At 45.8% G+C, this 12,871-nt stretch overlaps 6 protein-coding genes across 6 annotated transcripts; 4 read left to right on the top strand and 2 right to left on the bottom strand.

The window, feature by feature from the left end:
* Nucleotides 1-540: 540 nt before the first annotated feature.
* N7537_001234 (uncharacterized protein) lies at nucleotides 541-951 on the top strand (the record flags this gene model as incomplete). Its single annotated transcript, XM_056892292.1, has 1 exon — nucleotides 541-951. One exon carries the CDS (start codon nucleotides 541-543, stop codon nucleotides 949-951), a length of 411 nt encoding a protein of 136 aa, XP_056757287.1.
* A 792-nt stretch (nucleotides 952-1,743) lies between these two features.
* Nucleotides 1,744-3,848, bottom strand: N7537_001233 (flavin-containing monooxygenase; the record flags this gene model as incomplete). The annotated part of the gene is made up of 7 exons (XM_056892291.1): nucleotides 1,744-2,207; nucleotides 2,266-2,632; nucleotides 2,696-2,832; nucleotides 2,892-2,987; nucleotides 3,041-3,198; nucleotides 3,252-3,464; nucleotides 3,532-3,848. 7 exons carry the CDS (start codon nucleotides 3,846-3,848, stop codon nucleotides 1,744-1,746), a joined length of 1,752 nt encoding a protein of 583 aa, XP_056757286.1.
* A 1,397-nt stretch (nucleotides 3,849-5,245) lies between these two features.
* On the top strand, nucleotides 5,246-6,116 carry N7537_001232 (uncharacterized protein; the record flags this gene model as incomplete). The annotated part of the gene is made up of 3 exons (XM_056892290.1): nucleotides 5,246-5,288; nucleotides 5,340-5,531; nucleotides 5,581-6,116. 3 exons carry the CDS (start codon nucleotides 5,246-5,248, stop codon nucleotides 6,114-6,116), a joined length of 771 nt encoding a protein of 256 aa, XP_056757285.1.
* A 73-nt stretch (nucleotides 6,117-6,189) lies between these two features.
* On the top strand, nucleotides 6,190-6,554 carry N7537_001231 (uncharacterized protein; the record flags this gene model as incomplete). The annotated part of the gene is made up of 2 exons (XM_056892289.1): nucleotides 6,190-6,448; nucleotides 6,523-6,554. The coding sequence occupies 2 exons, from the start codon at nucleotides 6,190-6,192 to the stop codon at nucleotides 6,552-6,554; spliced, it is 291 nt and encodes a 96-aa protein (XP_056757284.1).
* Nucleotides 6,555-7,428: 874 nt separating this feature from the next.
* N7537_001230 (uncharacterized protein) lies at nucleotides 7,429-10,153 on the top strand (the record flags this gene model as incomplete). The annotated part of the gene is made up of 4 exons (XM_056892288.1): nucleotides 7,429-7,464; nucleotides 7,514-7,636; nucleotides 7,690-9,729; nucleotides 9,794-10,153. The coding sequence occupies 4 exons, from the start codon at nucleotides 7,429-7,431 to the stop codon at nucleotides 10,151-10,153; spliced, it is 2,559 nt and encodes an 852-aa protein (XP_056757283.1).
* Nucleotides 10,154-10,364: 211 nt separating this feature from the next.
* N7537_001229 (uncharacterized protein) lies at nucleotides 10,365-11,141 on the bottom strand (the record flags this gene model as incomplete). The annotated part of the gene is made up of 3 exons (XM_056892287.1): nucleotides 11,066-11,141; nucleotides 10,797-11,002; nucleotides 10,365-10,738 (listed from the first exon to the last, which is right to left on the bottom strand). The coding sequence occupies exons 1-3, from the start codon at nucleotides 11,134-11,136 to the stop codon at nucleotides 10,365-10,367; spliced, it is 651 nt and encodes a 216-aa protein (XP_056757282.1). The 5' UTR covers nucleotides 11,137-11,141.
* Nucleotides 11,142-12,871: the final 1,730 nt, after the last annotated feature.

Genomic DNA, 12,871 nt, shown 5'->3' with positions numbered 1-12,871 from the left:
ATGTACTTGACCTAGAGAATGAGTTTGAATATTATAAAAGCCCCCTCTGTATATCGCTCTAAGTAATGAGATGATTGAAGGATTTCTTCGCTGGTATATTCGTTCTACCAAAGGACGTCTAAGCGAAAATGTACGTGAGAACTGAATAATGATGCCGATTCTTTGGAGGGCTTTGAAGATTTTTTAAAGAACTAAAATTATCTCGAGTGATCAAAAGGAGATTAAAATGCGGATTTTGTTCCATTTCCCTTCTGATAATAAAAAGTCTGTTCACATTATGGCTTGCGATAACATGCATCAGTAGTGTACAGACCTAGTCGCCTCGGGATCCCAGAAAAATCGGCCATTTTACCGAAACAGATCCCAACGCTCGAACCCACGAGACGCACGGGAGGATTAATTATAGCGGGCTCTTATGTTCCCAAGTCTACCAAGCAGGTTCAACCATTGATCCAAAGATTAGGGGGCAATTTGACAACTCTCACTGTAGAAGTGCCAGCTTTATTGGTCGAGCTCCAGAAGTACCCCGACATTCCCACAATGCTTCGTGATTCACCCGTATTGCAAGACATTGTTGCGTATACATCTGGAGACCTCCAAAACGGCAAAGATGTGCTGGTGATGACCAGTCGAGACCTTGTGACACTTGATTCTGTCAATTCTTGGGCATCCGAAACTTCAAAGGAAATAACGAACTTGGACATCAACAACCTAGTCGCGAATACCTTGGTACACATTGTTCGCAACTTGAGCGTTTGCCCTCGATACCTGCCAGCGAAGGGAGGTGTGACATCATCGGATGTGGCGACAGCTGGTATAGCCACAAAACGCGCAAAAGTACTGGGACAGGCGGCGCGCCTGGGGTTCCCATTTGATGGTGTCAAGGCAAGGAAGATTTTAAGAGTGAAGATCAAGGAGGACGGAAGGTCAAATGGAGTGAGCTGCCATTGATCATTTTTCCAGGCAATGTCGGAGATGAAGATAGCTTGGCTGATGTATTTGAGCAGTGGACATTACGATAGACTATTGGCAATGTATCTTGAATTAAATATTAAAAAGGTCGCTGCATAGTCATTCGCTTCTTCCACTGATGAAGTTCGAGCTCACTGTATCAAATAAATTTCCATCCATATATCTTTTTGAAGAGCTAATTATATAAGAGAGAAACAAACAGCTAGCTAAGGATATAAGAAAGGAGATCAGGGCCAACTTTCATGCCAGTGGTCTCTCTCGTCAGGTTTAACCAATTTTGTTTAAATAAACGTATATCAAGTATTATGAGACTTCCAGCCCGAAGAAATATATTTTCAGAATGTTAAACTGACACTAAACCTGTTCCGCTTGATTGACCAAAGAGAACAAACACACGAAGTCGCGATGTTCATATTGTTTCTGGGACGTGGATGGTGTTGCATTGACGGTAAAGTCAACTTGAGGTGAGAAACGCCCGTGTGGGCAGTTTTGTTGTAGAGCGAAGAAATGTTTGCGTGAGTGAAATGCTTTAATAGAGAAGTGAGAGCAAACTGGGGATAAAGGAAGATGTTATAAGCAGACGTGTACAAAAATTTATCAACACATCAAGAAATCAGAAAGAGCTACATAAGAAGTCGATCAGGAGGATCTTCAAAACTACCGCCATATTTCTACAATCAATGTGTTTGAATTTATCTGCTTTAGAGGTTAATAATGTCCAAATATGTGCTTGATTCAAAAATAGGGTTAGTCTATCTATTCCCAAGTCCACTATACCATGAAGGCCTCAAAATCCTCGTCGGGGAGATGTGCCTTTTCATTCCCGTCAATCGTACCCAGATACCACGACAGGTCGCTTCCATCAAACTCACGCGCGGCGAAGCCGTTGCCAAGATAGCCAAACCGATTAGAGGTTGTATAATTGAGGTTATAATCTTCCCAACGAGGCTGTTTCATGGTTTCAAAGAAATGAATTCTCGAGCCTGGCCACATCATCACCTCCCCATCGGTAGTCCCTTGCTTGAACCAAGAACGACATGGAGATGCCCAAGCGGTGCGAGGCATGAAGTTTCGGTGGTGTTCAAAGAAATCCGCAACTGCCTCAGCTTTAGGGTCAAACGATGTCACACCTTCCGATGACATTTTCTCGAGCATCTGGAGGAAGTGTCTGGATATGGTCTCTGTAATTGGAAGGAAACATCCGTGGCCGTAGGGTCCAAAGGGACCATTGAAGACTGTTCGACCGAAATTAGTATCCTACCACTCTAGGGCCCAGGGTGCGGAGGGACTCACTGAGGTAATTGGGGAAGTGTGGGACTGTGATGGAAAGGTAAGTTCTTGGAATATGCTTCCATTCTTCACTCAGACTGCGAGATTCCCGGCCGATTGTCGGGTACGATGGCCGCCAACTGACATCAAAGCCGGTGGCACACACGATAACATCGACCTCGTGCTCAACCCCATCCGTAGTCTTAATCCCCTTGGGAGTAATCTCTTCAATTGATTGGCTGACAACGGAGGTGTTCTCGCTGCAAAGTGCCTCAAGGTATCCATTTCCGGGTGTAGGTCTTCGGCAGCCCACTGCAAAGTCCTTTGGAACAATTGAGTCTGCAATTTCTGGATGATCGGCAAGCTTGGACCGCATATCTTTCTCTACATACTAAAGGGGGTTACCTTGTCAGTAACGAGCTAGAAGTGTACTGGGTCGATGCAGGGGTCTTACAGCTCGCGCATTTGCTTGCTCCTCAGATCCATTCAGAATGAATCGGAAACGGGAGTTGAGCTCAGACTCAATCTTCTTGCGATATGCCAGGTATTTCTGAGGATCATTCCGCAGTATCTCCTTTTGCTTCTCATTATCTGTTATTGTCAGTATTTCGGATCCAGGTTTGATAGGGCCTGCTTGAAGGAAGCATTACATTTGAAATTGGATCCCCCTTTTCCTGCAAACCGTTGACCAATGCCGGCAGTCACCCATGAGGCACTGCGTATGAAGCATTTGAGAGATGACACCTCTGTATTGGTCGTTAATATACTTCCTTTCGTGTTTTAAATCAGCGAAACTCACTTGGCTGAATACTCGGAACGATTTGCACTGCAGAGGAGCCTGAGCCGATAACAGCTACACGTTTCCCCTTCAATTCGACATTGTCATCCCAGTTTGCACTATGAAGTTTAGGGCCCTGGAAGGTTTCCAGGCCCTTGATCGCTGGCCATTTCCATTTGCTGACGCACGTCAGTCGCAACGTATTACAACCGTATAGGAAAAGAATACTCACTTCAACACACCACTTGCGTTGATCAATATGTGACCTTTATCCTCAAAGACATCTTCAGAATCATCTCCTTTCTGGATTTTTACATGCCACTGTTGGTCCTGCTCATCCCAAAATGCGCCTACCACCTTGTGCTCCAGACGGATATATTTCCGAAGCCCATACTTGTCGGCAATGCCCTTGAAATATTCTAGGATTTCAGGTGCACCCGAGTAACTACCAACCGGTAAGTTAAATTGCCCATTTACTTGTTCGGACAAGATGGGTTCTTGATTTCACTTACAAGGAGGTCCAGTCTGGAGAGGGAGCCCATGAAAACTGATAGTTGACAGAAGGTATGTCGCATCCACATCCGGGGTAGCGGTTCTCGTACCAAGTACCACCAATTTCGGGGTTCTTTTCGTAAAGAACCAGTTCAGTATCTAACGAGCTTGTGTCTATGTCATGGGCAAAGTTCAATGCACTCGCGCCAGCTCCGATCACGATGATGCGGATTTTGCGACGGTATCGGCTTGGTTCTTCCACGATTTTATAAGGCTTGGTCCCATTATCAAGCCCGTTGGCTGCCTTGGGCTCATAATAGTTACCGATAGATCCCATTTTGGGGTAGAAGAAGTAGAAGAAGTAGTGTCAAAATTAGACTTCCGCAAAGCCCACACATTTGGGCCCATGAAAGCTTCCACGTGGCCTTCTAAAAGTACCTTCTGTTTAAGCCCCGTTTTCATATATTTTATCAGGGTAATTTATAGTTAGTATTAAAGAAGTAGAATACATATAGTGTTAAATTTATAAATTACCTATTAAACAATTATATAACGCGTTATATAGATTTTTTTTTTTTTAAATTACAGCTATTCCCTCAGAAAGTAGTACTAGTACTACTATAACTGTAAGTCAAAAATATGTAACTAGTTATCTAACATCAAGATATCAACTTCACCCTTTTTACTAATTCCCCAACTTCTAGCGGTCGTATATAGTTTAAAATTAGACTATATACTAATATAGCCTCTATAAATCTATATATTGAATTTAAACCTTCTATAGTAAGTAGAGGGTCGTGATACAGCAATTACAATAATAGTGACTCAGCAGGTTTTTAGGCGCCAAGACCCCTTGATTGGGCCCAAATCTGTGGGCTTTGCGGAAGTCTAGTCAAAATATAGCAGAGAGATGAATGATCGGAGTGCATCAAGTCATGCAGATATACGAGCGTGGGATTGATGGATTTATTAGACTCTTTCTTTTTAGCGCACATTCTACGACAATTCGTGCTTCTCGCCGAATAGATGGTGGACAATCCGTTGACGGTTGCACTTCCAGACTGTAGTTCGTCGGTGGACTGGTGGAGCTCCACCAGTCTTATCTCATTCCTCTCTAGGGGCTTCTCCTCCACCATCTCCACAACGGAGAGATGCGTGAAGAGGGGTGGAGGGGAGAGTCGTCTATCTACTCTTATGTAGTCATGGAGTTGTACTTTAATGACAAGCAACCTAGAGCCTCTAATGGAACAAGTTTTTACCCCGTCCTGCCCGTTGATCAACTCACCAATTCTACTATATTCTATTGAGCCTTTAATCAAATCCAATAACGTATTTCACTACCGAGCTGCGCACACCACCGAGCTGCGCACCCTAGAACACAGTGAAAACGATAAATTACAACATGATATTTCAACAACGGTTGTTTATATGGGCTTTTTCTTATAGCACAATCCTTTTTATATGATATTTATCCACTTGTTAGAGATTAGGGAAACTTAATAAAGTAGTAACTGAGATAGATATATTTCTAGAATTCAGCGATGTATTTTTCGATACCATAACAATGTAAGTTCTCAATTTATTCAAAATTGATATATGATACTAAAAATGCTTATCAATTGCTATCGACAAGTGATGGAATTAAATAAAAGGGTTGGTTGTTGAAATATCATGTTGTAATTCATCGCATTTACTATGTGTTCTAGGGTGCGCAGCTCGGTAGTGAAATACGTTATGCCTGAAGTTACCAACAAGAAGCCGTTGCGCATTTCCATTCGTGAGTACTGATACCCCTCAATATGATTTAATACGGTATTGACTAGACTAGACCGTGGAGGAACCTTTACCGATTGTATTTGCAAAGTGATCAACGGGGATGATATTATCGTGAAGATATTATCTGTCGACCCAAAGAATTATGCCGACGCGCCAACTGAGGCAATTCGCCGCGTTTTGGAGATACACTATAAAACTTCAATTCCACGAGGCTCTGAACTAGATCTTAAGGATGTTGTTAAGGGTCATCAGCTCAGAAACATGCTTGGCTACTTTTGGTGCTAATTCAATAGATTGGATCCGCATGGGCACAACGGTTGCAGCCAATGCGCTACTCGAGCGTAAAGGCGAGCGTACAGCCTTGCTTGTAACCGAAGGCTTCAAGGATATCTTGTATATTGACAACCAATTCGATTTGTCAATTCGACGATCAAAACCGCTGTACTTGGACGTCTTTGAGGTTAAAGAGCGCGTTATAGTTGGGGCGTGCAGTGACTCGAATCTCTGTACCGTGAAGCTGCAATCTCCAGGGCCAGTTGGGTCAATCGTTGGTACCTCTGGTGAGATTATTGAAGTGCTACAACCTATCGATTTGGCAAGTACTCGGGTTTATCTGCGAGATATATATAAAAAGGGTTTCCGCTCGTTGGCGGTGTGCCTCATGCATTCCTACATCTTCCCGACTCATGAGTTACAGATTCGCGAGTTAGCTCTCGAGATTGGGTTCAAATATATATCTCTCTCACACCAAACCTCTCCACGACCAAAACTTGTCCCTCGCGGAAACTCCACGGTGGTTGACGCATACCTGACCCCAAACATCGAATAATACTTGCAACAATTCACGCAGAATTTTCCCAATACCGACGAGTCGGGGACACGATTGGAGTTCATGCAGTCAGATGGTGGATTGGTGCCCTCGTCAAGCCTCTCCGGGCTGCACTCTATTCTCTGGACCGGCAGGAGGTGTTATCGGATTTTCTCAGACATGTTTCGACGCAGATGAGCAAACCCCTGTCATTGGATTTGATATGGGAGGCACTAGCACCGATGTTAGTCGATACGACGGCGAGCTGGATCACATCTTTGAGACAACGACTGCTGGGATCGCAATCCAAGCCCCACAACTTAATGTGAATACCATCGCGGCTGGTGGAGGAAGTATACTGGTTTGGAAAGATGGACTCATGTCAGTTAGTCCCGAAAGTGCAAATACTAAAAAGAGAATTTTCCAGACAGCGATAGCAGTGCCTTGTACACCCGCTAGGCCGTATGCAATGAGCCCAATAAGCAGCTGGGCCAATCCGTTACAACTGAGCCAAAGGCCCATGCGTCTGGCTTGTTCCTCTTGTTTATACCAGCAAGAAGTGAACAACACAAAGGCTGGCGTAACTGTTGCCTCAAATGCACCTAGAAAGAAACGAACGCACAGTACGCTCGCATAGTTATGAGTAGCTGCGTGGCAGACGAGTGCGATACCTTAGAGTAGGATATCGGCCGAGGCGTATTTGCCCAGGGGCAGGCGGCGAAGCAGATATGTGGTCGGAAATCTAGGCTTATACATTGACAACCTGTAGAAGATAACAACAGGCGAACAGACTTACTCCCAAAAGATATATCCAACATAGAAAATACTGGAGGGGGGCTCGGGAAAGAGGGCCATTGACTACGGGTGCACGTGCCGTTATCTCTTAGCTTCAACCGATGTTTGAACATTAATGTTCATATTAATAACATCGAAGATATATGGATCTATATATTATTAGGCTCTACATGAAATACATGAAACACAAATGGGAGTGAAAAGGCTTCGATCGCGGGACATTTATCAGGAACATATCTGTGGATACATATCGCCGTCATATCAAGGTTACATATCCCGCGTCCATCCCGCGTCCATCCCCCGTCCATCGAACTTACCTCTTTATATTTTGTTATATTCCAATGTCCAAATAGCAAGAACCTACAGGAGTACATATTTACTAGATCCCAAGAGGTTAGGCTGGAATACTCCAAGGGCCCAGATGTAAGCGCAACCTTGCAAGTGGACCCGCAGACTCCGATCCTTTCAACCTCACCTCGTCTAAGCCATTTCCCTACAATCCATAACCCCAAATAAAAAAATCAGCAATCAAGCCAAAATGGCTTGTTTGGATCTTCAAAAGCAGGTTGGCCAGGTAAATGATCCCTAGAACCCCTCGGTGAATCTCTCACTGACGATCGCAGCTCTTCGCGGTGGGGTTCTATGGCTGCACCCCAAGCCCCGAAATCCAGACTTTGATCCATGACTACCACGTTGGAGGCATCGTCCTCTTCTCGCGTAATTTTGAGAGTGCAGAACAGCTTCAGGTGCGATATCCGAGGCTATATTGTCCTTGATTGGCTTAACTAATCTTCTATAGGCCTTGACACTGGCTTTACAAAATGAAGCCAAATCGGCCGGACATGAGCGACCACTGTTGATCGGAATTGATCAAGAAAATGGACTGGTCACTCGCATTTCTCCCCCGATCGCTGCTCAGGTACCAGGGCCTATGGCACTTGGTGCCACCCATGACCCCGAGTGTGCCTACAGTGCGGGGAAAGCCACGGGGGAAACCCTGAGTTTCTTCGGGATTAACATGAACTATGCACCAGTCTGCGATATCAACTCAGAGCCCTTGAATCCAGTTATTGGTGTACGCAGCCCTGGCGATGACCCTGAATTTGTGGGCCGGTTTGCAAGTGCGGCCGTGCGGGGTCTGCGGGAACAAAACATCGTCCCCAGTGTAAAGCATTTTCCAGGTCACGGAGACACGGCTGTTGACTCGCATTATGGACTACCAGTAATCCCTAAAACAAGGGATCAGCTGGAGCGCTGTGAATTGATCCCCTTTAGGCGGGCTGTCGCTGAAGGCATCGAGACCGTCATGACTGCTCATATCTCGCTGCCCTGTATCGACCTCACGCGACCTGCAACACTTTCCCCTGATGTTATGGGAATTTTGCGCAAGGACATGGCCTATGACGGTATGATCATCACAGACTGTCTGGAGATGGATGGAATCCGCGCCACATACGGTACGGAGGAAGGCTCCGTGCTAGCGTTGCGCGCTGGTAGCGATAGCATCATGATCTGTCATAGCTTTGATGTGCAGGTGGCTTCGATCAAGAGAGTTTGTGAAGCAATAAATTCCGGCACAATCGATCAATCGCGACTGGCGGACGCTTGTCGTCATGTTGCTACGGTGAAGGACAAGTTTTTGAACTGGGATGCCGCTCTCCGGCAATCCAGTCTCGCAGACCTGAGCTCGCTCAACAATAGAATTGCCGAGACGACTATGGATATATATTCGCGGTCGACCACACTCGTTCGTGACAAGAATGGCGTTCTTCCCCTGTCTAAGACTTCAATCATCATATTCCTCTTTCCCGGAGACAAGACCCCAGTCGGCGGTGCTGTAGACGGTGAGGGGACGGAGAAGCCAGGATTATATCAGTCCAACAGATATCTTGATGTGCTACGGCAGCACAACAATTCCATTGCTGAGATCAGATACGGACCGACCGGTCTGACTTCGGAGCAATGGCGAACACTTGAAGTCGCCGATGTGGTGATTTTCACATCACTCAATGCAAGAGAGTCGCCATACCAGGAGTCCCTGGGCCTGGAACTTGCTGAACGTGTTCAATCATTAGTGCATATTGCTGCCTGCAACCCTTATGATTTCCTTGATGCTCCTAGTGTCAAGACTTATATTACCACATACGAGCCGACTATCGAGGCATTCTCTGTGGCTGCCGATATCATGTTCGGAGCGTTGGTCCCGACAGGCGCTCTTCCCGTGGGAACAAATGCTTTGACAAAGACCTCCGCGGCAGTAACGCCATTTGACGCACAAAGAGATCTGGATGAGGTGGTCGAAGTCTGGGCCGCTGCTCTCCCGACCTACCCCATCCCAACTAGAAGTTTGCGGTCTATGATTGTACGCCCATATGGCCACCATTTCGTTGCGCGCATCGGATCGCAGCTAGTAGGCTTCTGTCTTGCTTACACAAATCCTGACGGTGCACCAGACACAGTGTTTATCTCAGTCCTTGCCGTGTCACCAAAGTACCAACACCAAGGCGTTGGAATTGCCCTGCTGGAAGAAACGAGAGCATACTTCCGGGCAACGTTTGGTTTCAATAACGTGAAACTGGGCAGCTCATTCCCCCGCTTTTGGCCTGGGATTCCCCAGGACCTTCCAGAAACAGTGCAGCATTTCTTTACTCATCGTGGTTTCCGACTCAGCCCTCCCAGTGCCCGAGCTGTCGATTTGTACCAAGATATTCGGAACTTCCAGTCGCCAGAGAAGTATATCACTCGTGCCCGGGAACGAGGTTTCCGCTTCGCGCCATTGAAATCCGAAGATTACGAAGCCTGTCTGGTTGGCCAAAGAAGAAATTTCTCCCATAACGGCGTAAGGTCCTTGTGTTATCCTTACGTTTATACTTTATTAAAAGCCGTACTAATGTGTTATAAAGAGCTGGGTGGGGGCATACGTCGCACTACACCCTGACAAGTATCCCGACTGTGTGATGACAGCATTCGACTCCCAAGGCCAGCAGGTTGGCTGGACGTTGATGCTCGGCCCATCAGACGCTCTGAACGAGTCCTGGGCATTCCCCCAGACCTGTGGCCCAAACACAGGACTGATTGGTGCCGTTGGAATTGATGAATCCCACCGTAAGTATGGCATTGGGTTAGCATTGATCTGCCATGCTATTGAAAACATGAAGCAACGAGGTATTGAAGGCGTCTTTGTAGACTGGGTTGCACTCGATGGGTGGTATGAACAGGTTGGCTTTGAGACTTGGCGAAGCTACAAACCCGGAGAACTTTGAGTATTCCACATCGCTGTCGGCTCTCTGTTTATTATTAAGAGTTTAGCTCTGATTGCTAGAAGCATTGATGTCTCTGATTCAGGCCTTTGAAATAGGATCACCTTTTTAGATGCGAAGATGAACCTTATGATATTGTTGCCAGGAGCTTGACTTGTTCCTTGTTAACTTTGCTTTCAGCCCTGTCATCAGAAACCCAAGATATCATTATCAATCAATGCTGATCAGAATTTGGCATGGCATCAATCTTAGCCCGGCAATTCCGGAAGTTTTCAGCCTTCTGCTCAGGAGTCCTAGTCGAATGGGGAACATCTACCCCCTTTTGAACAGCAGCACGCTTATCAATCTCGCCAACCCACTTCTTCAAAGCGGGAAACTCAGAAAAGTCAGTCTCCAAGGAGACAGAAGCACCACGAACCCAAGAGAAGCTCGCAATATCGGCAATGGTATACTTCTCACCCGCCAAGTAAGAGCTTTCCCTCAACCGCGACTCGAGAACCGAGTAGAGACGCCTCGTCTCGTTGATATACCGCTGAATAGCGTAATTGAAGCGCGTATTGGCGAAGAGACGGAAATGGTTTGCTTGTCCTGTTTGGTATTAGAGAGCCATCAAAGCCAACGTGCAAGGTGGATTATCTGCACGCACCTTGCATAGGCCCGAGTCCAGCCATCTGGAACATTAACCATGATGTTTGTTCGGCGTGCTCAGGAGTGCCAGGAGCGTAACTGATCTTGCGGTCGGTGTCGTACTTGTCGACTAGATATGACATGATTGCTCCGCTCTCAAAAACGCGCTGCGAGCCATCGAGTAGAGCGGGGATGCGGCCATTGGGGTTAATCTTCAGGAACCATCTATTGAATAGCTTCCATCAGAATATTGTGAGATGTCATGCTGCGTAGTGGAGAAAGTTGTACTCTTCCTTTTGTGGATTTGAGCTGGAGGTGAAATCAATGCCTTCAGTTTTATGATTACCATAGGAATTCATGCAAACTGGGGAGCAGATGAAAACTTGTTATTCACAAGCTAACTACAGAGATTCCTCTATCTCGAAAAAGAAGACTTACCATATTCACCCAACAGTGAATTCACTCCTAGTATACATATATCAGAAAGCTGCTTTTTATTCGATTCTACAGTCTATGACTGACCATACTCAAAGTACACCTGGAAAGACATCTAAAAAGAGATTTAAAAAGAAACTAAAGTACAATCATAGCTATAACGTGCCTAATATCAGCTTAAAACAAGCTTCCAGGAACTCCACCTGGGTAGACTCCAGGGCTTAATCTTTAGAGTATCCAAGTCCTGTAATGTTCCGAGTTTGTCCAACCTTGGACGGTGTCCAGGTGAAGTCTACGGGTTACATACGTACCTGCCTAAACGAGTATTCACCTAGTGGTATTTACCTTCTACCCACATCTTCCACTTTAACTCACACTCTACTTCCCACTTCTAGCTTGACTCCAAAATCAAGACTCTACCCCATATCCTCAAACTACAAGACTCAAGACAAGTCGCAGTCGCCATGACCAGCGAAAAAAAAAAGCTTCTGTAACCTTAGTGGTGCATGAGTACATCATATGTATGCTTTGCAATACTAATAGAATGCTTAGGGTCCATTTACTGCAAGACCACAATGGAGCAAATGGGGATGCTCATGGCATTTCACTACAGTGGAAAGGCGCCCGGACACCCGATGACCAACATTCCCTCCGTGGGGCGACGTGAAAAAAGGGTGATAGACCCTTGCTTCAAGTGCCAAGAGCCTATACGCATGCACAGTGGCACAATTGCTAACTTTTCTCGCTGCATCGGATTACCTGGAGGCCATCCTTGAGACATGTCGGGGTGCTGCGAGTTACGGCCGGTCTATCAGAAGGCAGTAGAGCCAAATCCCAGCTCGTTTCTCGTCCACTCAACGATGAGGACTTAAACAGGGAAGGAAAGCGTTCGGGTACTAGAAATTATTGGATACATATGCAGCCATTGAAAGGAAACATGTATCTAATCATCTCGAGATTCGCATTGGTAAAATCAAAGAGGAACTCCCAACTCAGCACTATTGAGATACTCCTTTGGCCATAATTGATTCAGCCTTTACCCCCCTGTATAGGAAGTATCGATTCCCATTGGGGGAAGGGGATATTGCTGTCGTTTTCTTTGTTTGAACTAAGGCAACATTACAGGAAAAAGCAATTTAGTTATGCCAGCTTGTCCCGATTCATGGTTAGATAATATGCGGTTGTTTTCAAACACTAGCACCTAGTCTTTTCATAACCGCATCAGCCCGCCTAGGTCTTTGATGGGATAGGATTCGAGCCTTATCGCTTATAGAATTCTTAACGTACATTTTCTTCCACTTTTTCACTTTCGAAGCTGTTTTCCAGTGTAAAGCAAAATGGGTACAATAAGCCTGCGATGGCTCTAGATGAATGGTAGACTTATTTCTCTATTTGCTTTGCCCCTTGCAGCAGGGCACACAGATGATACCCTCCCAAGGATGCATTGACCATTTGAATTGCTCGGCGGTTTAAGAGTCACCACATGGTAGGGTGTGCAGGCACCCGGAAGGCCGATCCCTTTCTGGAAGGACAGATGCTCTTCTATACGAAGTAGCATAGCCCAGGATCTAGTATGGCACATGGTTCATGCCAGGATTGGACGTTTGATCGGCAATGCTACCATACTATCCTTCTCACTAAGAGCTAGTTTAGGAATTG

Source organism: Penicillium hordei, assembly GCF_028827395.1.
Source record: "Penicillium hordei strain IBT 12815 chromosome Unknown utg000001l_segment0_segment0, whole genome shotgun sequence".
Taxonomy (NCBI): domain Eukaryota; kingdom Fungi; phylum Ascomycota; class Eurotiomycetes; order Eurotiales; family Aspergillaceae; genus Penicillium; species Penicillium hordei.
Note: the sequence above shows the minus strand (reverse complement) of the source record. Positions and strands in the feature narration are given on the sequence as shown.